General features: G+C 37.2%; 2 protein-coding genes across 6 annotated transcripts in view; one reads left to right on the top strand and one right to left on the bottom strand.

Moving 5' to 3' along the window:
* The window catches only part of INTS13 (integrator complex subunit 13), a 29171-nt gene extending 21493 nt beyond the window's left edge, over window positions 1-7678 (bottom strand). Inside the window, exons 1-3 of one of the 3 annotated variants that reach the window (XM_041736783.1) lie at window positions 7152-7678; window positions 5934-6115; window positions 3904-3978 (exon numbers count right to left, since the gene is read on the bottom strand). In XM_041736783.1, the coding sequence (XP_041592717.1) occupies window positions 3904-3978; window positions 5934-6101 (243 nt within the window). In that variant the 5' untranslated portion in view covers window positions 6102-6115; window positions 7152-7678. Of the gene's footprint in view, window positions 1-3903; window positions 3979-5933; window positions 6170-7151 lie in introns of all 3 variants that reach the window. The other 2 variants (XM_041736782.1, XM_041736784.1) reach the window with 2 other exon arrangements.
* Window positions 7679-7808: 130 nt separating this feature from the next.
* Window positions 7809-24969, top strand: part of FGFR1OP2 (FGFR1 oncogene partner 2) — a 32076-nt gene continuing 14915 nt past the window's right edge. The window contains exon 1 of one of the 3 annotated variants that reach the window (XM_041736613.1): window positions 7809-8114. The gene's annotated coding sequence lies outside the window, so the exon portion shown is untranslated. The remainder of the gene's footprint in view (window positions 8115-24969) is intronic. The other 2 variants (XM_041736612.1, XM_041736614.1) reach the window with 2 other exon arrangements.

Consider the following 24969-nt stretch of genomic DNA (forward strand, 5'->3'; position numbering starts at 1 on the left):
TGAGTGAAATAAGTCAATCAAAGGACAATCACTCATACATGGAACATAAGAAATAGTGAAAGGGATTATAAGGGAAAGGAAGGGAACTGAGTGGGAAAAATTAGAGAGGGAGACAAACCATGAGAGACTCCTAACTCTGGGAAATAAAGGGTTGCAGAAAGGGAGGTGGCCAAGGGGTTGGAGGTAACTGGGTGATGGGCACTGAGGAGGGCACTTGATGGGATGAGCACTGGGTGTTATACTATATGTTGGCAAATCAAGCTTAAATAAAAACAAATGTAAAAAAAAAAAGAAAAGAAAATTGCACCTATGAAAAACCTACAGATGACATCAGGCTTAACAGTGAAGACTTGATGTGTTCCCTCTAAGATCAGGAACAGAAGGATGTCTTCTCTCATTACTTCTATTCCACACTGTACTGGAGGTCCTAGCCAGAGCAATTAAGAAAAAGAAATAAAAGGAATCCAGATTGGAAAAGAAGTAAAATTATCCCTATGTTGCATATGACATGACCTTGTATGTAGAAAATCATAAGGAATTTACTAAAGACAATTAGAAATGAAAAGCAAGTTCAGTATATTGCAGGATACATAATCAATACACAAAAACAAATTGTACTGCTACACACTAGCAATGAACCATCTGAAAATGAAAAAAACAATTCCTTATTTTTTTTTTAAGATTTATTTATTTATTTATTCATGAGAAACAGAGAGAGAGAGAAAGAGGCAGAGACACAGGCAGAGGGAGAAGCAGGCTCCATGCAAGGAGCCCGATGTGGGATTTGATCCCCGGTCTCCCGAACCACATCCTGGGCTGCAGGCGGCGCTAAACCGCTCCGCCACCGGAGCTGCCCCGAAGAAAACACAATTCCATTTGTAATAGTACCAAAAAGAATAAAATCTTTGGAATCAAATCAACAAAGGAAATGTGAATTTTATATTCTGAGAGCTACAAAGCACTGTTAAAAGAAATTAAAGATCTAAATGAATGTAAAATATCCCATGTTTATGGGCTGGAAGACTTAATATTGTTAAAACCGCAACACTACTCCACTGAACTACAGATTAAACTTAATCCATGTCAGAATTCCAGTTGACTTTTTTGTAGAAACTGACAAGGTGATTCTAAAATTCATATGGAATTGCAAGGGTTGGAGAACAGCCAAAACAATTTTGAAAGAGAACAAAGTGGAAGAACTTTGCTTTTATGTGCATAAAGTTACTCTGGAATAAACCATAGAAAACTAATAGTGGTGGAGATAAACAGTGATTTGCTGGTAAATCAGCTCTCCAAAGTCAGAGGTAGGAGGTAAGCCCTAATTAGTAGTGTTTGCCAATATCTATGATTAAAATAAAATACTCCCATAATGGCAGATTTCATGCTTCACTAAACACAAAGCTGGTAGGAGTTGAACATACTCACCTCGTGGGCGAGCATAAGTGGGATCTAGTACCACTAATTGGGTCAGGGAACTAATTGGAAAGTTTTCAAGGCTTAACTTTTACTACACATGCACATATGTATAAGTGTACATATGTCCCTGTGTATGTATATATGTAAACTTAATTTCTAAACTATATAGGTATTATGTATTCATAAGAAGTAATCAAAAAAGAAAGAAAGAAGACTGTGTAAATGACTATACAAAGTCCCTGATACATAGGAGAAACTCAGGAAAAAGTAGCTTTTTAGGGATGTTGTGTTCCAGGGGAAAGTAGCAGAAAGCAAGCTTAAGTTTTGTACTCAGACAGAAATGGCCTGAAATTCTGGCTCTGCCTTTTATTACTGAGTCAATCTCTCCTAACTTGAAAGTGAAAATAATAATATAAACTGTTCCACATTAGCATAATACTTTCAAACTTTATTTAATCACGTCTACAAAAACTAGACCCAAACTCCTCAACTCTGACAATTTTTGGTGGTAAAATTTAAGATATATAGGATAGAATTATGTCCTGTAGCAAAAAGAGCCCTGGACCCATGAACAGAAGTCAAACAACCTTTGGCCCCTGTGGGCCTCTGTTCTTTCACCTGCACAACGAAGGAGTTGAAGCAAAGGATGTTTACAATCAATCCTTCTAACCCAAAAATTTGTCTTCCATCTACTTCACTTGTTACTCATGATTCTAAATGATTTTTATTTTTTAATTATTTATTTATTTATTTATTCATGAGAAACAGAGAGAGGCAGAGACACAGGCAGAGGAAGAACTCATGATTCTAGGGAAAGGTGTGACACTGATAACCAAAGCTAAACACTAAATGTGTTAACACAGACAAGATTATACATAATTTATACAAAATGTCAATTATTTTACATAATGTTACACCATAGTGATCTGCTATATAGTTGCCTTCCTAATTGGAGTTTCTCCTTCTGTTCACAATTTAAAAGCAATCAGTGATACTATGTGCCTTCACATTCAGAAAGCAGAGGGACGTAGCAATTCTCTTAAAATATATATACCATTATCAAATGCACAACTTTTACTGCACTGCAGAGGTGAAGCAAGGAAAACCTATACAAATTTGTGATTTTTATTTATACACAGCTAGAGAGGCTTCAAGCTTCCTTCAAAGAACCTCTTAAAAGAAGTGAAGCAAAATACATGCCCTTTCAAAAAGACAAGGCAGAGACAATGTACCGAATCCTTAATATTATTTTTTAAAGTAAAGAAAGAATAAAGAACATTGTGGAGTAATATTAATGCAAAGCTAAACCAATTAAAGCCTACTGCTTGAGTTACCTCAAAAGAATAAAATATTAGGTATGTTTACATACTATAACACTAATCAGTGTTATAGTATCAGGGGTGGCAGCCTGGGTGGCTCAGCGTTTTAGTGCCGCCTTCAGCCCAGGGCCTGATCCTGGAGACCTGGGACTGAGTCCCATGTCAGGCTCCTTGCATAGAGCCTGCTTCTCCGTCTGCCTCTCTCTCTCTCTCTCTCTCTCTCTCTGTCTCTCATGAATAAATAAATAAAAATCTTAAAACTTAAAATCTTAAAACTGAAGTCTTCCATCCAACTGAACAGCAAAGAACATAATCTATCACAAATCTCAGTATTCTTAAACAAATAATGTTTAAAAAGCATTAGGCCTAGAAAGTAGCCAGTTCAAGCAAAAGACAGTGCTCTAAGAAGTTTTTCAAGAAAAAAAGAAACAGTCTAAATTTCTCATACATTTATGATAAAAATATTGATAAGTTTTGTAGAGAATGAGGAAAAGCAGCAACAGATACATATAAAATTAAGCAAATTACAAAAAAAGAAATGATAAATTGCAAGAATAAACAAAAAGTTACACAAGAAAGGAAAGAATATGTAAGTCAAATCATTGTGTTTTACACCTTAAACTTATATCGTGCTGTATGTCAATATCTCAATAAAACCTTTAAAAAAAAAAAGGAAATAACCACATATACTAGTTTAACAGGGAATAACACATTATATAGGTATCATAATGCAAATATGCAATTTGAAATAAACAAAAATTCTAATAACACTGAGAAAATGGGGGAAAGGAAGAGGGTGGGCATAAGGGCATGGGTGACAGGAAAGATAAAAGTTAAATCTTCATTAACAACAGTAAAAAAATAAAGTTTTAATTGAGAACTCTATCAATAGTAGTAAAACTATTAGTTTACTACTAGTTACTACTAATAGTAGTAAACTATCATTTAGAAATATGGAAGTAAATACTAGATGAGCTAGATTTGAAAGTTTGCTTCTAAGAAGTGGGAAAAGACTGGAATGAAGATAGCTGTTTTTCATTCAGTATTAGTTTTTTAAAACATGTGCAGATACTATATTGATAAAAAATCTTTTAAATCACTTTCCAAAAAAGTATTACCACGTTTAGATAATTTTCAAAAATGGCCACAGCTCAAAACCTAACCATACCTCCTGCAAATTTTGGTCTTCTTGAGTCCAAGAATTTAAAACATGTGCTCCAGAGTCACTCACAATGAAATTCACCTGATAGATTTCAAAGACATAATTAGTATTCACATCCAATTCCACTCAATCACATCATATTTAAAATAATATGCAGTCCTTAGCGCTGGCTTGCTGATTCATTCATTCACTTTATAGTTATAGAATACCTAGTATATGCCAGGTACTATCCTTGGCACTGGGGATTTGGGAATACAGCGATGAATAAAAGTTGTATTGCTCACAATATGGGGAAAGTCAGGGGCTGGGGGTGGGGTGGTAAGTCAGGGGCTGGGGGGAAGAATACAAACAAATAAATGCACAAGATAATTTCAGTGAAATTGGTTAGCTGCTTTAGGTTGGGTGGTCAGAGAAGGGCTCTCTGTGGAAGTGGCAATTGACCCAAAATCAAATGACCAAAAGGAACCAGACATAAATAGAGCTGGAGACAGAGAATTCCTGGTACAGCAAACAGCAAATGCAAAGGCCTCTAAATCCTATGTGTACACTCAAAAGGGTGAAAGGGTCAGAGCTGGCAAAGGAGTGGGAGATAAGCTCAGAGAAATAGGTAGTAGCCATAACCCAAAAGGCACTGAAAGTCAAAATAGTGCATTTGGACTTTATAATAAAGTAAAATGCAAACAAAAAATACTATCAAGAAAGAGGATAATGCTAGTAAGGATATATTAGAAAATATATAAAATGATGATTGCTCCCTTTTGAAGGAGCGTGAGATTATTTCTTTCCCCCAGATTATATGATCTTATCCATGATCTTTTTTCCTACCATCCATGAAGTGAGTTTTACATCCCTAATAAATTTGATAAGTAGCCTTCTCTTGTAAGGCTTATCTGACAGGGATATATTCTACTAGCCGCTTTAGTTATACTATCTCATTGAAATCTTACATCATAGAAAGAGGTATTAGGCTTACATGGGAGGAAACTGAGGCTTGGAGAAATTAAGCAATATGATCAAGGTCACACTGTGACACACTAGCTAATGATACCAGAATTTGAATCAAAGTCTGCACCCTAAATTACTACTTATCCTCCCTATCATGTTCTTTTACCCTACATAATGCATAATTTGCAGAGGGACTAAAAACACCTTACGTTTTAATTTGGAACATATCTGAAGGTATTAGATTCTCTATGCTCAGCCTTACTGTTACTGCCCTGCCTGTCCTAGGCTAAGAACTGGCGAGGTCCCATCTAGGCTGCTCCAAATGAGACAAAGCAAATCATCCACTTGTGGCTAACCAAATGACTCCCAAAATAAAACAGCTGAGATGATGAAACCTAAAGATAATTTTCATATTTGGAATCTATCAATCTTCAATCTCTCTTCTTGTGGAAAAAAACAATTTCCAGTTAGCATTCTTAAGAGCAATTTCTTTCCAATATGGCCAAATCCTACAGCAGTTTTGTGTGCATTTGCTGAAACTGTAAGCAGCCAGCCTGCTTAGGTTCAAATTCTGGTTCTGCCTCTAAAGGGCTGTGTGACTAGGAAAAGTTTTTGCTCTTTACCTCGATTTATATATCTCCAACATGGCAATAACAAACAAAGCTGATATTCAGATGGTACATACCAACACAATCTGACACTGCCTACACCCAACATCCCTTGTGCTTAGCCCCGCAACAGTTCTCAACGGTCAGTGCCTATTTTATTCTGATTATTATATACTTTGAAAAATTTCCCAGTAATTACAGTGGCTACCTTACAGGACTGTTCTGAGACTTAAGAAAGTTAGTGAATATGAAGCACTTTGGAAATGACTGGTACGTGTAAATGCTCCAAAACTGTTAGCTGTTATCATTGCTGTTAGCCCCAGTTAGATGCACACAGCATAATAATTCCAAGGAAGAGTTCTACATACATACATTTTTTAAAGTAGCAAACAGTTTTAAGTCAATCTATAGTACATTCTTACATAAAAAATGTAACAAGCCCATCCCCCCAAATCATGATTTTTGCTTGTATTTCACACTCACCAGCTTTTTGAAAGGAAATATATCATACATTATTCTACAATATTCCATGGAAGATTCTACTGAGCAAGTCCACAATGATTTAGATATGGGAGCCAAAGGGATGATTCCTTGGGTCCTATTCTTCACCAGCATATCAAACTCAACATGCTGTCTGCATGATTCTGCCATATAAGGGCAGTGATCTACAACAAATACTGTTTTATGAGATTCAGAAAAAATCTTCATTTTGTTTTAACCTGTAAGGGATAAAACATATTAGCCGAACGTCTTATACAGGACACTTAATATCCTTAAATTGTTCCTAATTAATGTCTTTTCCTCAAAAAAGGTTTGGTAGGGAACACGAACAATCAGTATTCAAGGAAATTTATCCAACAAAGGACAAGATTTAATGAGGTCATGACCAGAAAGTAACTATCAATTAGAGGGATAAGCCACACCATATTAAGCTGTCACTCTATCAGTCACAGGCAAAACTACAGTCCATATATACGCTTTGCTTTTTGAATGAACTTAAAATTGGCAGGAAAAAAAAAACTGTTTACAAATAATTGTACTTGATTCCCTTCCATAATACCAGACATAATAAACGACAAATACTCTGAAATACACTTCTGATGATTCTTGCTACCTGACATCAGTCACATATAAACCCCCAAACACAAGTCAACAGTTTGGACTTCCTTCGAAAGTCTCGAGACTTCTGAAAAAAAAAAAAGGTTAAGGTGGGCCAGAAGGAACAGGAAAGAGGAGTGACAGCAAAAGGAAAGCCCGAATTATAATAAACCTCCCCTAAAACAACCGCATCTCGGGTCTTCGCATTAGGATAAGGACCCCCAAATGCAAACTCTCCCCCTTAGCTTTCGTTAACACCCCAGTAATTTATCATGTAGAACAGAAAAACTTAGTGGCTACCCGTCGCATTGCTGGGGAGGAGAAACTTTTAAACTTACAAAAACTCCCTCGCTTCGCTAATAAAACCTTACACCGAATAGACAATTCACATTCAAAAAGCACATGGTAAGCAGAGCAGAAGTGTGCATCAAAACGAACGGACTTTTTACGACCTAGCTATTTTTCTTCTGCTTTCAAACGCATTTCCCCTTCATGCAAACTCTTCTTTGAGAAACCTAAACACACTCTACTGGAGGGTGGGGGGGGGGGTGGAAAGTACAAGGTGAGTGGATAGGGAAGACCTCGGGATCGAGGTTCGCTTACTTTCGTGCCTGGTCCTGCAGTGAAAACGAACAGAGGCTATGGACCACAGCCTCTCTGCAAAAGGCTGCTGGCTGGGTGGGGAGGGTCAGCGCACAGTCAGGAGTGTCTGGTACCAAACACGGGGGACTATGCTTTCCCCGCTCATCTCCAAGCACACCGGTCCTTCCCAGGCTTCCTAAATGCAGGAGCGCGCGCGCGTGCGCGTGAACACAAACACTCACACACTCGGACTCGCGCGTGCGCAGAGCCCTCTTCCTCAGCCCCGCCAAGCTGCCCTTCCCCCGTGGTGGGCCAGACGCCCAGCTCGCAGAACAGGAAGAGGGCGGAGCCAAAAAAAAAAAAATGCCTCCGACCCTCAAGATTTTCTACCCGCTAATTTTCCCAGTAACCCATTGGGAAGATTGATCCAGGCGACCTCAGAGCCTCTCCACCAGCGAAGTACCAACCACAGCACCGGCTAAACCAGCCACGGCCCCTTAAGCGCAAAGGCCCTCCCACCCGGCCTCCCCTTCTTGGTCTCTCCACCCAGGTCGGCTTCCCTTGGCAAAACTCGCGACACTTTGCGAGAAACCAAGCTAAAGCCTAAGTAGATCGATGGGGCGGGGCCTAGAAAGGACCCGCCCCCACCTCTCGCGCATGCCTGCGAGAATCCGCAAGTACCATCTCTCGGCTCTGCACGCCCGCGGTAACGTGAGGCAGGGAGTCTCGCGAGGTTTGAGCGCTCTGCGCGCTCCGGTCGGAGGCTCTCCGCGCAGGTTTGCCGCGGGCCGGGGATGGGGCTGAGCTCCGCGGACCCTTGCAGTTCCCCGTGCGCTGACTGTGCTCGCTGGCTTCTGTGTCTGCTCGCTGAAGAAGCTGAACAGGCGAGAGGAGTCTTCTCTTCCCTTGGGTGCGTAGGTCCCTGTTGGCAGAGGCTTTGAGTCCTGACGCTACAGCTGACGGCTGCGAGGGATTGAGACCAGAGTAAGTGGAATACACCGAGGGACGAGAGCGGGAGTAGGGACTCGGAAGTTTCCTTCCCTGGGTCGCTCTGGGGCTCTGCCCCCCTCGCGCTGCTGGCCCCCCGCCTGGCCTCAGCCCTTTCCCTGCGCCGGTTACCTGCTCCGTGGAGCGGTGCTCCCCTTGCCCGGCCCCCAGCTGTGAGCTCCTCTTTCCGGGTCTGAGATGCGGAAAGTTTCCTGAAGCCTTGGTCCCTAACCTTGTCCTGGGCGCATCCTCCGTTTCCCTTTTCTTCCTGCCTGAGCCCACCTGGGAGCTTGCTTACCAACGAGGGGAGGGGAGAGGGACCTTTCGGGTTTCAGTTTACAGCTTTGCAGCATATTACATGGATGGGACTATTACCGTCTTTCTTGAAACTGCCCTCGAAGGAATACTCCTGGTTTTCTTCCTGCCTTTCTTCGGTGTCCCATCCCCGATATTGGTACCAGTGTTCGTCCTCCTGTCCCACCTGGAAACCTTCCTCCTTGATTCTTCATTTGCACTCGCACTGCTCTATTACTCCTCCTTTTACCAGAATTTTTGCAGTTGCCCAGCACCTCCCCCCGCCCCCCCCACATTAGTTTCTCCACCATCATCTTTCCATAGAATTATCATCCTAAAATTTGTTTATGTCACTCCTTTCCTAGGGTTACTTTCCCAGTAACCCTATTCCTAATGGAATGAAGTCTTAATTGTTAGGCCTGAATGATAATTCAGGACCTTTCACTGTTCCACTCTGTTTTATGTTTTAGTCTCCTCTTGCTTTTCCTCCAGATACCTTAATATCCAGCCATACCAGACCTGGCTGCCCAAACAGGTCATGCACTTTCACAACTCTGTGCCTCTGTGTGTGCTGTACCATCTATCTAGAATGCTTTCGCTCTCTCTCTCTCTCTCCCCCACTCCCCACCTATCAAGACCCAATTCACAGATTCTTGTCTTCTCAGACTCCCCCAGGTGACAGTCATAATAACCATTGTGCTTCCAGAACACTTGGAATCGTTCTTCTGCAATATTTATTAGGTTGTATTATTTGTTCATGTATCTGTCTCTGTGTCCATTTGAGATTAAGTCTGGAATCCTGGCTTGTCCATCTTTGTAACAAAAGCTAATTCAGTGCCTGGGGGGCATAGCGGGCATTATTTGTGTGTGTATGTATATATATGTATATATATATATATATATTTGTAAATATGTCTACATACTCATAATGTGATAGTTCTAAAGATTCATAAAAGGAGTCCTTAGTGCTCTTAAAATCACAGGATTTTAGAGCCAGAAGGAACCTTGTATGTTAGCTAAAGTCTCCTGACCTGTTTTGAATATGAAAAACTCTGTACCCCCAGCACAAAAGTAATTGTACTTTTTAGTATTTGTTGATTGAGATTATGCATAATGGAAAAAGCTGTGCTTTTAAATGATTTTATTGTATGCTAGTATCTGTCTATATTTGAAAAATAGAGAAAAAGTCATATGCGTGAGAAAAAAATATTTTAGACTAAGGATCATACTTGGTGTGTGTACATCCATGTAACTCTTCCAATGAGTCCTTGGCCCTTAGGTTATAAATAACTGGTTTAGATTAGGTTAGTTCCTTGACTTGTCATACCTTTTTGAACCTTATACATAAATGAAACTTATATTTAGCTACAATTCTAAGGTTAAAAAAAAAATCCTGTACCTTCCAACTTTAAAAATTTATCTTCCTCATAAAGCTGCTTCTTAAAGCAAACGTGTTTATTCCATCATTTTCAAAGATGGTGAAAATTTTCTGTGCTTTCAAATATAGTAATATATTGTATAAGATGCTTTTCGATGTATGTAATTTGCATACATTTTTCTTATTTCTTTAGATGAAAGGTTTGTAAGAAAGCTATAACTGTCTTTTTATTTTTCTGTTTCTAAATGTATCTGTTAATATTATCTACTAATTAATATTTGCAGCACCTGCCTAAACAGTCCAATAAATTTTTTAACTGAACTAGTTTGTTAATATTTTAAGACAGATTTATGGTGTATGATTAGTCACAGTATTTCTGTGTATGTCCATCTATATGGGATAGTGGATTTGTGGATAAAAAAGAAAAGAGAGTGACTTGAATTTCTTTAAATTTTTCTTGACCAAAATGTAAAACTAAACAGCTGGCAGTTGCTATCTTGAGTGGGTGATAGTTTCTCTTTTATGAGCAGCAGAATGTTCTGAACCCTCTGCCAGAAGTCTGCCAATATCTTGGGTGGCAAAGTGGGTGAGAATGCTGGCAGGGGAAAACCTGCTTTAGAAAAATTTCACCTATAATTTGGGCCTACGTATAGAAAATAATGTAAGTGCACTGTGACCAGTTACGACAAGCACTATAAATATATGCAGATAAATGGAAAACACTCCCTTTTTTACTGGAGTCTATTTTCAAATATTTAAAACTTGTTAGAGAGTTTGGAAAACAGTCTTCTTCCCACTCCACTTACCAGCCATTAAACGGGGAGAAAGTACAATGACTTTCAAAAAAGGTGGCAAAGTATTATGCATGTTATAAAATATTTTAAACTATTCTGTTATTTCACATACAGGAAATGAACATGCAGATTCTTAGAAACTCTGTGTCACTGTTTTTCTGAAGCATTAACAAAATTACACTTTCAATTACCTGATGGTTATAATTCCTTTTCCTGAATAGGTGTATTTTTATAGTTACAAAACAAATTTTAAATATAGTTCATTTTGACAGTATTTCATTATGCAATCTAGAGAAGGTTTTTAAAAGTGGATGTTAATTGTACTTTCAAAAACCCTGTCAGTAAACATTAATTGGTTTTATAATGAACTGTGATGCCTAATTAAAGCAGATGGTAGGCTTTTATTACAAGGGGAAATATTTGGAATTTTGGTTTGTTTGTTTTTTTAATCTTCATTTATACCTCCATTTATTTTCTATTGCTGGCTTCATATGCAGTTTTTCCAATATCTTGGAAATTCCATTGGTGAAGCAGGTTTAGGGAGTTTGCTTTGTTTATTCACTCAGAGAGACAGATGGTTTTTACATAGCTAAAAGTAAACAGGGTCCTGAGGATCCACCTTGGTTTCTGAGTAGAGCACTAGAGACTGAGGATCAGAAATTCTATTTCTGGAACTAGCTTGGCTTCTTCCTTACTGCATGGTACTGTCATTCAGCTCCTTACATATGGGATGCCTGAGTCTTATTTCCTTATTGATAAAATGGGAATAACACTTGTGCTGTTGACCAAAAGGATATAAGATGGTATATAAGAAATCTGCCAACAGTTTAAATTAATTAATGCCTAGGAGTTTGATCTAGAGTGCCCTGAAGGTCTAGCTATTTTTTGTTTTTTATTTTTTAAAGCGGGGGAAGGACAGGGTAAAGGAGAGAGAGAATCCTAAGCAGGGCTGATGCAGCTTGATGCAGGGCTTTATCTCGCGAACCTGAGATCATGACCTGAGCCAAAATCCCGAGTCACCAGTCAGGTGCCCCTGGAGGGAAATCAAGAGTCTGATGTTTAACTGACTGAGCCACCCACGTGTTCCTCAAGGTCCATTTGGAATGAATTAGGGTGAAGAGAAAATTAAGAATAAGTAAAGAATTTTGAAGGAGAAAAGGGTGACTTGGTATGTCAGATAGTAAGAGTATATTTTATAAGTACAACAGTTGACACAGCATAGTATTGTTGTGGAGATAAAAAGACCCAGAGGTAGAATAGAGAGCTCAAAAACATTCCCATACATGTATTGAAAAAACAGTTGTGGCATTAAAATGAGTGGGAGTATTCCAACCATAAGAGAGAAAAAATGTGACATGATAAAGATGTTAATTTTTATTACAATGGCAATTATATTACAGTACATAAATACCAAATCAATATGGTGTACACCTTATATAATAGTATATGTCAAATATATCTCAATAGGAAAAAATTCAGTGCTGGAAAAATGCACTGTACAATAAATGAAGACGGGGGCAACTAGTTATCACCATAAGACAAAGGAAATATAAGTAGATAGCTTCCTTACACTAAAATGCAAATAAACACCAGATGAGTTAATGACAAAGACAAAACCTTGGGGACAGGAAGTATATTGTAGTTTTGTCTTTTAGACAGTGCCTTTTGAAACTCTCTTCTTTCACTCAGCATAATGCCCTTGAGATTCATCTCAACTGTTGTCTGTATCAGTACCTCATTCTATTTTTTTTTTTAACCTCATTCTATTTTATTGCTCTACTACAGTTTACTCATTTCTCTGCAGTAAATACAGGAAGTAGTATTGCTACTACTGTAGTAGTATTTCTACATTGTTATATGGTAACTAGATGTTTAACTTGGTCAGAAGCTGCCAAACCATTTTCTGAAATAGCCATACCATTTTGCATTCTCACCAGCACTGTATGACAGTTCCAGTCACACTGTATCCTTGCAATACTTGGAATGTCAGTAGTTTTTATTTTCGGCATCTTAATAGGGGTATAGTGGATCTCTCTCTCTCTCTCTTTTTTTTTTTTTTTTAAGATTTTATTTATTTATTCATGAGTGACACACAGAGAAAGGCAGAGACATAAGCAGAGGAAGGACCAGGCTCACTGCGGGGAGCCTGATGTGGGACTCCAGGACCCCAGGATCACGACTGGAGCCAAAGGCAGATGCTCAACCGCTGAGCCACCCAGGCGCCCCTGAATCTCATTGTTTTAATTGGATTTCTCTCATAGCTAGTGATGTTGAACATATTTTCATGTGTTTATTTGCCATCTATATATCCTATTTGTTAAATGTTAAAGTCTTTTGCTTGTTTTAAAAATTGGATGATTTTCTTAATTGTTAATTCTGAGAGGTTTTATGTATTCTAGATAAAGTCCTTTGTCAGATATGTGGTTTGCAAATTTTGCCTCCCAGTCTGCACCTTGTCTTTTCAGATAGTCTTAACAGTGCCTTTCCCAGAGCAAAAGTTTCTAGTTTTGATGAAATCTAGTTTCTTAAATCTTTTTTTTAATTTAATTTTATTTTTTTTTATCAATGAGGCTTCTAATATGTCTAAAAAAAATCTTTGCCTAACACCAGGTCACAAAGATTTTCTCCACTTGCCATTTTACATTTAGATCTGTGGTCCACTTAGAGTTAATTTTTGTGTAATGTAAGAACTATGTTGGGGTTCATTTTTGGCACATAACCATTTGTTGACAAGACTGTCTTTTCCCCTCTGAAGTGTCTGCATCTTTTTAAAAAAAACAGTTGACCATGTTTCTGTGTGCTTATGTCTGACTATTCTGTCTCTGCCAACACCATGTCGTCTTGATTGCTGTAACTTTATAAGTCCTAAATTCTCCAACTTTGTTGACAAAATTCTTTTAGCTGTTCTAGTTTCTTTGCATTTTCATAGATATCTTAGAATTAGGTTATCAATTTTTACAACAAGGCCAGCTGTGATTTTGATCAGAGGTTGCATTAAGTCAATAGATTAGTTGTGGAAGATTGACAAGCCTGCTATGTTGACATGCCTACTATGTTGAGTCTTCTAATTTATGAACGTAGTGTGTCTCCATTTATTTAGGGCCTCTTTGGTTTCCTTCATTAGCATTTTATAGTTTATCAGTGTGCACATCCTATATATGTTTTGTTAGGTTTATACACCAAAATTTCATGTTATGAACTATTATAAATGTGTTTTTAAAATTTCGGTTTCTACGTGTTCAGTGCTGAAAGAAAAATTTGATTTTTTTTGCACGTTTATCTTGTATCTTGTGACTGCAGAAGTCACATATTAGTAACAGGAGTTCTTTTTTGTATTCTTTGGGATTTTTTACATGGGATTTTTTAATAATGATAGTTTTATTCTTTTCCAATCTATATGCCTTTTATTGCACCGGTATGTTACTGAATAGGAGTGGTGATTGAGGACATTCTTGTGTTGGTCCTGATTTTAAAGAGGAAATAGTCAGTCTTTCACTTAAGTATAATGTTGTCTATAGTTCTATAGTGAAGATGCCCTTTCTCAATTTGAGCCAATCCCTTTCTATTTGCAGAGAATTTTTATTTTTATTTATTTTTTCTTCAAATGCACCAGTTAGTATGGTGAAGTTTTGTTTCTTTTTCTTTTTTTTTTTTTTTTTATGGTGGATTGCATTGATTGATACTTAAATATAGAAATAGCCTTGAGTTCTGGGATAAATCCTACTTGGTCGTGGTGTATTATTCATTCAATGTGTTGCTGAATTTGGGTTGCTGATATTTTCTTGAGGATTTTATTGGATTGTGGTTCTCTGTCTCTCTTTCGGGAATGTGTCTGATTTTGGTTTCAGAGTAATGCTGGCATCATTTTATGAGTTTGGAAGTACTTTTTTCTATTTTCTCAAAGAGGTTGTAGAAGATTGGCATTATTTCTTCTTTATATGTTCGGTAGAATTTGCCATTGAAATCATCCAAATAGAGATTTTTTTTGCAGATTTTTAACTACAAACGTAATTTAATAGTTACAGGACTACTATGGAATAGTTATAGGATTTTAGTAGTTATAACTATAATTACTATACCTAATAGTTATAGGACTATATTAATAGTTACCTATTTTCCTCTTGTGTGACTGCAGTTTGTAGTTTTTAGGGAATTAGTCCATTTCATCCAAATTATCCAATTCATGTGTATGGAATTTATTATTGTATTCACTTATCCTTTTAAAGAACTAGGAGTCTGAAGTGATACCCCTTCTTTCATTTCCAACATCAGTAATTTATATCTTCTCTCTCTTTTTCCCCCTTTTATCAGTTTTGCTGGAGGTTTATCCACTCTACTTCCTTTTTCAGAGAATTAGGCTTGGTTTCATTGCTTTTTCTCTGTTGCTTTTCTGTTCCCAGTTTCATTGATTTCTGCTCTTTTATTTCCTTCTTTCTATTTACTGTGGAGTTTATTTTGCTCTTTTTCCTGGTTTCATAAGTTTGAGGCTTAGTTAATTGATTTGAGATCTTTTTAATTTTCTTTTTTTTCTTTTTAATTTTCTAATAAAATAATTTAATGCTACAAATTTTCTTCAAAGTATTGCTATATATGCATGACAAAATTTTGATATCGTGTATTTTCATGTTTATTTAGATGAAAATATTCTCTGATTTCCAAAAAGACTTCTTTTTTGACTTCTGGATTATTTATGTGTTGTTTAATTTCCAAGTGTTTGGAAATTTTCTTATGTCTCTGTTACTTAGTTTAATTTCATTGTGGTTACAGAACATAATTTGTATGATTACAATTCCTTTAAATTTGTTAAGGTTTGTTTTGTTATCTAGGATAAAATCTATCCTAGTGAATGTCCTGTCTGTGCTTAAAAATAGTGTGTATGCTGTTGTTGATATTAATTCAACCCACCTCATTGATGGTGTATGTCCATGCTTTCTGTATCCTTGTTGATTCTCTGTGTAAAAATTCAATCAATTACTGAGAAAGAAATTCTCTACATTCTAGCCAATTTGTATTGTATCTGTCTTCTTTATTATAGCCATCCTAGGGATCCATGGGTGGCGCAGTGGTTTGGCGCCTGCCTTTGACCCAGGGCGTGATCCTGGAGACCTGGGATCGAATCCCACGTCGGGCTCCCGGTGTATGGAGCCTGCTTCTCCCTCTGCCTGTGTCTCTGCCTCTCTCTCTCTCTCTCTTTTTGTGACTATCATAAATAAATAAAAAAAATAATAAAAATTATAGCCATCCTAGTGGGTGTGAAGCATTTCATTGTGGTTTTGGTTTGCATTTCCCTGATAAGTCATGTTAAACATATTTTCCTGTGCTTGTTAACACTGACTATTTTGATTAGTGTTTGTATAGTATATCTTTTTCCATCCTGTTACTTTTAACCTACTTATGTCATATTTGAAGTGAGTTTCATATAGATTATATATTGGTGGATCCTGTCTTTTTTTTTTTTTTTTAATTTCTATTCCAGGCTTTTTCTTTTCCCTTTTTCTTTTTATTGAATTATAATTAACTTGCAATGTTATTTGTTTCAGGTGTAGAGCATATTGATTCAGCAATTTCATACATTACTCATTGCTTACCATGAGTGTAGTTATCTGTTGCTATATATTGTTACATTATTGACTGTATTCTCTATGCTGTACCTTTCAGCTCCATGACTTATTTACTTTATAACTGGAAGCTTGTACCTCTTAATCACCTTTATCTATTTTACCCATCCCCCACCCCTCTGACAACCACCAGTTTGTTCTCTGTATTTAAAGTCTGGTATTTTGTTTTGCTTTGCTTTGCTTGTTTGTTTCTTTTTTTTTTTTTTTTTTTTTGGATTCCACCATCTTAAATTTCTTTCATCGCTGTTTTACAGTTTAGAGAATTTGGGTCTTTCACGTCCTTGGTTAATTTTATTCCTAGGTATTTTCTAATTTTTAGAACAATTGTAAGAGGATTGTTTTCTTAATTTCTCTTTTTGCTACCTCATTATCAGTGTATAGTAATATAACAGATTTCTGTATATTTTTGTATCCTGAAGCTTTTACTGAATTCATTTATTCTAATAGTTTTTTGAATATTTTTATTTATTTGAGAAAGACAACGCACAGGGGCAGAGGGAATGGGAGAAGCAGACTCCCCACTGGGCAGGGAGCCCAATGTGAGGCTTGATCCCAGGACCCCGGGAACCATGATCTGAGCCAAAAAAGGCAGACTCTTAACTGACTGAGCCACCCAGGCACCCCTAGTCTAGTAGTTGTTTTGGTGGAGTAATTAGGGTTTTCTATGTATAGTATCCTGTCATCTGTGTTTAGTGGCAGTTTTACTTCTTCCTTACTAATTTGGATGCCTTTTATTTCTTTTTCTCATCTGATTGTTGCATCTAGAGCTTCTTGTACTACGTTGAATAAGATTGGTGAGAGTGGTTATCCTTTTCTTGTTCCTGATCTTGGAGGAAAAGCTCTACAGTTTTTCATCATGGAGTATGATATTAGCTGTGGGTTTTTCATATATGGCCTTTGTTCTGCTGAGGCATGTTCTCTCTAAAATTACTTTGTTGACATTTTTTTATCATGCATAGATGTTGTATTTTGTCAGATGCTTTTTCTGCATTTATTGAGAGTGATCATATGTTTTTTATCCTCTCTTTTGTTAATGTGATATATCATATTGATTTGCAAGTATCAAACCACCCTCGTGTCCTTGGCATAAATTCTAGTTGATTGTGTTGAATGATTTTTTTAATGTATTGTTGAATGCGGTTTGCTGATTTTTTTTTTTTAAGATTTTATTTATTTATTCATGAGAGAGAGAGAGAGAGAAAGAGGCAGGCAGAGACTCAGGCAGAGGGAGAAGCAGGCTCCATGCAGGGAGCCCAATGTGGGACCTGATCCCAGGTCTCCAGGATCAGGCCCTGGACTGAAGGTGGCACTAAACCACTGAGCCACCGGGGCTGTCCCGGTTTGCTAATATTTTATTTAGGGTTTTTGCATCTGTGTTCAATGGAAATATTGACCTGTAGCTTCTTTTTTTGTGGTGTCTTTGGTTTTGATATCAGGGTAATGCTGACCTCGTGGAATAAATTTGGAAGTTTTCCTTCCTCTTCTATGTTTTTTGAATAGTTTAGGAACAGGTATTAACTTCTCTGGTAGAATGTTTGGTAGAATTCACCTGTGGAACCTTCTGTTTCTGGACTTCTGTTTTTGGGAATTTTTTGATTACTGATTGAATTTCATTACTAATGCTCTGTTCAAATTTTCTATTTCTTTCTGGTTAAGTTTTGGACAAACCTTCTATGTTGTCAGAAATTTATCCATTTCTTATAGGTTGTCCAATGTGTTGGTATATGCTTTTTCCTGATTTTCTCTTTTAATCCTTTGTATTTCTGTGGTGGTGGTTGTTGGTTCTCCATTTCTGATTTTATTTGAGTCTTCCTTTTTTCTTGATGAAACTGGTTAAAGGTTTATCAGTTTTATTGATCTTTTCAAGGAACCAGTTCCTGGTTTCCTTGATCTTTTCTATTTATTTTTTATAGCTTTTATTTCATTTATTTCTGATCTGATCTTTATTATTTCCTTCCTCCTGCTGGCACTGGGCTGTGTTTGTTCTTTTTCTAACTCTTTTAGGTATGAAATTAGGTTGTTTGAGATTTTTCTTGTTTCTTAAGATAGGCTTGTATCACTATAAATTTCCCTCTTAGAGCTACTTTTGCTTCTTCCCAAATATTTTGTACCATTGTGTTTTCATTTTTATTTGTCTCTATGTATTTTTTAATTTTTTCTTTGATTTCTTGGTTGACCCATTCATTAGTAGTATATTGTTTAACCTCCATGTATTTGTGTTCTTTCCAGAGTTTTTGTAGTTTCATACACTGCTGTGCTTGGAAAAGATGCTCGGTATGATTTCAGTCTTCTTAAATTTATTGGAACTTGTTTTATCACTTAATATGCGAACTATACTGGAGGATGTTGCATGTGCAGTTGAAGTGAATGTGTATTCTGTTTTGAGATGCAGTGTTCTGCGTATATCTGTTAGGTTCATCTGGTCTAATACATCGTGCAAAGCCATTGTTTCCTTGTTGATTTTCTGTCTAAATGATCTTTCTATTGATGTAAATGGAGTGTTAAAGTCCCCTACTATTATATTACTGTTCACTTCTCCCTTTATGTCTATTAATAATTGTTTTACATATTTGGGTGCTGCTGTTTGGATGCATAGATATTTACAATTGACATATCCTCTTGATGGATTGATTCCTTTACTGTTATGGAATGCTTTTCTTTGTCTCTTGCTACAATTTGTGATTTAATGTCTGTTTCATCTGGGGCACCTGGCTGGCTCAGTTGGTAGAGCATGAGACTCTTGATCTTGGGGTTGTAAGTTCAAGCTCCATGTCTAAAGATTTCTTAAAAATCTTTAAAAATAGTAATAATAAAGTATTTTATCTGAAAAATTGGCATGATTATGTTTTTCCATTTTCCAGCCTTTCAGTCTGTATATGTCATTAGGTTTGAAGTGAGTCTCTTGTAGGCAGCACTTTGATGGGTCTTTTTTTTTTTTAATTTATTCATGTGCAACACAGAGAGAGACAGAGAGGCAGAGACACAGGCAGAGGGAGAAGCAGGCTCCACGCAGGGAGCCCGATGTGGGACTTGATCCTGGGTCCCCAGGATCAGGCCCCGGGCTGCAGGTGGTGCCAAACCACTGCGCCACCGGGGCTGCCCTGGGTCTTGTTTTTTATACATTGAGTTACTCTGTGTTTTTTTATTGGAGCAGTTAGTTTATTTATATTTAAAGTAGTTATTAGGGGCAGCCCTGGTGGGTCAGCGGTTTAGCGCCGCCTTTGGCCCAGGGTGGGATCCTGGGTACCTGGGATCGAGTCCCACATCGGACTCCCTGTGTGGAGTCTGCTTCTCCCTCTGCCTGTGTCTCTGCCTCTCTCTCTCTCTGTCTCTCATGAATAAATAAATAAAATCTTAAAAAAATAAAGTAGTTATTGATAGGTATTTGCTTATTGCCATTTGTTCATTGTTTTGTAGTTATTTTTGTAGTTCTTCTCTGTTCCTTCCTTCATCTCTTGCTCACATCCCTTGTGGTTTGATGGCTTTGTTTAGTCTTATGCTTGGATTCCTTTATTTATTGATTTTTTGCATATTAATAGGTTTTTGGTTATCATTAGGTTCATATATAGTAACTTATATGTATGGCAGTCTGTATTAAGTTGATGGTTGCTTAAGTTTAAACACATTCTAAAAGCCTAAATTGGTATTTCTTCCTGCACATTTTCTGTATATGATGTCATATTTTAAATCTTTTTATTTTGTGTATCCCCCAATTTTTGTAGACATATTTTATTATTGTTGAGTTTTAATCTTCATATTTTATAAGTGATTTATCTACTACCTTTATTAAGATTTGTTTTTACCTGTGAAATTTTTTCCTTATTTCTACTTAGGGTCTTTTCTTACCACTCAAATAATTCTCTGTAGCATACCTTGTAAGGCTGATGTAGAGTTGATGGATTCCTTGAACCTTTTACCTCTCTTTCTTTTCTTTCTTTTTGTATATTTTTTTTATTGGAGTTCGATTTGCCAACATATACTATAACACCCAGTGCTCATCCTGTCAAGTGTCCTCCTCAGTGCCCATCACCCAGTCACCCCAACCCCTGCCCACCTCTCTTTCCACTACCCCTTGTTTATTTCCCAGAGTTAGGAGTCTCTCATGTTCTGTCACCCTCTCTGATATTTTCCGCTCATTTTCTCTCCTTTCCCCTTTAATCCCTTTCACTATTTTTTATATTCCCCATGTGAATGAAACCATATAATGTTTGTCCTTCTCTGATTGACTTCACTCACCATGATACCCTCCAGTTCTATCCACATTGAAGCAAATGGTGGATATTCGTTATTTCTAATGGCTGAGTAGTACTCCATTGTATATTTATACCACATCTTCTTTAACCATTCATCTTTTGATGGACACTGAGGCTCCTTCCACAGTTTGGCTATTGCGGATGTTGCTGCTATAAACATTGGGGTGCAGGTGTCTCGGTCTTTCACTGCTTCTGTGTCTTTGGGGTAAATCCCCAGTAGTGCAATTGCTGGGTAGTAGGGTAGCTCTATTTTTAACTCTTTAAGGAACCTCCACACAGTTTTCCAGAGGGGCTGTACCAGTTCACATTCCCACCAACAGTGCAAGAGGGTTCCCCTTTCTCCACATCCTCTCCAACATTTGTTGTTTGTCTTGTTAATTTTCACCATTCTCACTGGTGTGATTTACCTCTCTTTCTATTCTCAATGCTAACTTTGCTAGGTAGAGTATTTTTGTTTGCAAGTTTTTCCCCTTTTAGCATTTTGAATATATCATGCCACTTTTCTTCTGGCCTGCAAAGCTTCTGCTGAAAAATCAGCTTATAGACTTTCCATTGTTTATTATTGCTTTCATTTCTCTTGCTGCTTTTAAAATTCTCTGTCATTACTTTTAGCCATTTTAATCATTATGTGTTTTCGTGTATACCTCCTTGAGCTAATCTTGTTGGGGCCTCTTGGTGCTTCCTAGATCCTGGAGGATCCCCATGTCTGTTTCCTTTCCCAGGTTAGGGAAGTGTTCAGCTATTCTTCAAATAGATTTTCTCTCCCTTTCTCTTTTCTCCTTCTGGGATCTCTGTTGCAGATGTTATTATGCTTGATGATGTTGCTGAATTCTCTTACTCTAATCTCATCTTCAGTTCTTTTTTCTTTTTGATGTTCAGCTTGGTTGCTTTCTGTTACCCCGTCTTCAGATTGCTGACCCTTCTTCTCCCTCCCCTAATCTGTTAATTCCTTCTAGTGTGGTTTTTGTTTCAGTTGTTGAGTTCTTCATTTCTTGCTGGTTCTATTTTATATTTTCTCTTTGTTGAAGTTCTCATGAGTTCATTCAGTCTTTTCTCACGTTCACTGAGTATCTTCATAACCATTACTTTGAATTCTTTATCAGGCATATATTGCCTTAGTTTCAGTTAGCTCTTTTGCTGTTATTTTTGTCCTGTTCTTTTATCTGAGACATATTTCTCCATCTCTTCATTTTGTCTAATTCTCTGTGATTGTTTTTGTGTATTATGACAGTCAGCCACAACTCCTTGTCTTGAATATAGTGACTTTATAGAGAAGAGGTCCTGTGGTGCCCTATAGCACAATGTCCTCTGGTCACCAGAATCAGATATTACAGCAGTATCCCCTGTGTGGGCTATATGTGCCCTCCTGTCGTGGCTGAGCCATGTTTTCTCATGGCTGTTAGCGTAGTTGGCTGCAGTAACCTGCTTTGCCTATTGTGGGAGCACTGGGCAGGGTTTAGTCCCTGAGTTGTTGAGAGCCAGGGTGAGAATACAGTTGGCCGAGAGGTGGGCAGGGTCAGTAGTCAGGCTGTATGTCTGCAATTAGCCTCTCTATTGGTAGCCTCTGGCTGCAGCTGCACCATATGGCAGAGCATTCTTCCTGTACTGTCTGCTAAAAGACTTGGCTCCTGAAACTGTGGGCAAGCTGGTATGTAGGATTATCCACCCCCTTCCCAGGGCAGGAGTTTCTGGAATGGCACCATTGTCTGCCAGCGCTGCTTGCAGGATGTGGAGGAGCAGGAGCCTCTTCAGAGGGATGCCTACCAAGGTGGGTGGGTTGGAACAAGCAGATGGCAGGGGAATGTGGGGGCAGGGCATGCAGTACCAGCAAAGGTGGAGAGTATTAGCGCTAGTGCCTACAGGTGTCTGGCTATCTAGGCTAGGGGAGGGAAAGAGAAATGGCCCCCACTGTCACTTTCTTCTTGGAGAAATCTCCCGAATATCCCTGCTCCTCCAGCATATGTTCTGAAATTAGAAAATATATCTCCTGCCTATATACCCCAGGCACTTTTCAAATTGCTGCTTCTGTGCCCAAATTATTGGTTATGCTTGTCAGGCCACATTTTGGGTGTCCATGATGGAATCTTTGAACTTCTCTGTAGATTTGTTATGATTTTATTGTTTTATATGAGGCCCTTTCATTAGGACTTGGAGTCAAAGAAATCTGTTTATAGTATAAGATGGTTATATAATTATACTATATATACTAGTACATACATAGCATACTAGCTCATATGGTATTTTTTTTTTATTGTATGTCTCTCTTATTTTGGGTAGTGTCAAACCATCAAATAGTTAATGTATTCATTGTTTAATAAAGGATATCTGAGGAACTTCTTTTCCTTTGCAATATTTCAAAAAAGTGAATCATTCCAAAAATGATCCAGCTATTAGTATAAACTTACTTTTTTTTTTTTTAAAGCAAGTTATTCTGTCATAGCTCCACTTAAGTCATTTGATCAATTTGGCTTCCAATAAGAAATTGAATTTTATAAGAGTGAAGTATTTACTGTATGTCGAGCCTGGTATTGTCACTTTTTATGTTTAATATAAAACCTATTAATAAGCAGTAAAGTCAAGATTAGGCCCTAGAGAATTCAGCAGTTTTGTTTTGGGTTTGGACACCTCATGATTTATGGAAACACAATCATGAAATTTTCTTTCTGTAGATTGGTGTTGGAGTAAGTGTGTCACTAGTGGATAGTAATATGAAAAGGAGAAAGTAACAGCATTTCATAATTATTCAACTAGTAGAAAATATGGAGTGGTTGCAACATGACAACATCAGGTTTAAAGACCTAGTACAAGTTTGGAAGGTGCTTTGACCAATGTAGTTGAGGCCTATAATTGCTCTGAGGGAAAAAGGATGTCTTAGCTATTCAATTAAGGCATAGGATTTAATAGGCAATGGTGCTTTGGTACCATGTTATGAAATAATATCCCCAGAATACAGTATAACTTTTTCATATTTTAAAAAGAAAGATTTATGATTCCCTAGGAAGAGTCCATCTAGATTCCTAGGACTCTTCCAGTTAATCTGTCAGTCTCTGTGGATTCTTTTATCCAGAGGCATCTAGGAGCTTAGTTGTTTTTTGTTTGTTTTGTTGTTTTTCTTTTCCCCTTGCGGGGGTGGGGGGTGGCTGAGAGGGAGGCAATTTACTGAATTTTACACCATATAGTTTTTTTTTCATGTGTATATCACCTATCATCTAATTGTATGTAGGAGCCTTAGTACATTCTCTTTGAAAAAAAAATAATGTTTATTATATTTGTAGATGTTGTATTACGCAGCATAAAGACGTATTCTTCAGATAGAGGTCCCAATAATATTAATTACAGGTTAGGACCTAGGATTGTTAGAAGTTCTTAGTACTTGAGTTGTTCTTATTAAGCCAAGGTAAACTGTCTCTAAAGTCTTTTCCAGTTTTCTCTAGGCTTTTTCTAAAATTTGTTTTTTTATTTTATTATTTCCTTTGATCATCTGTTAGAACCCATCTTCTTTACTGTAAGACAAATAGTCTTTTTTTTTTTTTTTCTCTCTCATTACAAGTCAATTTGCTCCCTCCTCTCTCTCCCAGTTTTGTTTCTTTGATTTTGTTTCTTTTTGGTGAGGGGGTGTAAATAACTTCAGAATTTTACTCTGAAAGATCTCATGTTTCATAGTAGTGGGGTTGGTTAATGGGAGATGTGGTGGCTCCCATATGAATAAGAAATCTGTATTATTATCCATGTATAAGTTTAGGTAATTCTCCTTGGAAGTTTAGAGAAAGGACAGATGCTGATGTCTTCCTTGGAGCAGCATCTTGGACAGATACTGGATAGTTGTCCTTTGTGTTTTAGCCAGTATGAGACAGTTGTAACTTTTTTTTTTTTTTTTTTGACATCTGTAACTTTAATGACCCTTTTGCTTTTTGTTTTTTCAAGTACCTTTTTCTAAACCTCTCAGATCTTAGGAGATCAATCTTTTGATTATTTTATCTGGAGAGCCAGAAATTGTATTAATTTCCAGCTTGTTTAATTTTTAAAGCTCCCTGGAAATGTCATATTGAATATTTTTCTAAATTGGCAGTTTTACATTGTAATTTTTTCTGATTAAATCCTCTTATTCAGGTTTGAACTAATACAGTAGAATTTAACAGTCTTGCATTCTGTAACAAATTTCTGTCTTCCTAAAGTTGATGAAATTCTTAATTATAGCCCTTAGCTTGGATCCATACCAGAGTTTTAATTTAACTTCTATAGACCTGGCTTCTGGCCTAGTAAATTTACAGTGTGATTTTACTTTTAGAGAAAACCCTGAAGAAAGGATGGCTCATATAGAAGGTAAGGTAAAACTTACCTTACAACGAGAAAAATCCAGAGATTAAGTTTCAGAAGATTAAAGTCTTTGAAAGAGATTATTTTAAAATTAAGATTTTGTTTTGAGGTCTCAGTACTAATTGAAGAAGCTAACTGTTGAGTGTTTCGTATTTTGTCTCTTAATTTTTTGAGCTCTTCTTAAAAACATTATTTATT

Source organism: Vulpes lagopus, chromosome 21 (genome assembly GCF_018345385.1).
Source record: "Vulpes lagopus strain Blue_001 chromosome 21, ASM1834538v1, whole genome shotgun sequence".
Lineage (NCBI taxonomy): Eukaryota > Metazoa > Chordata > Mammalia > Carnivora > Canidae > Vulpes > Vulpes lagopus.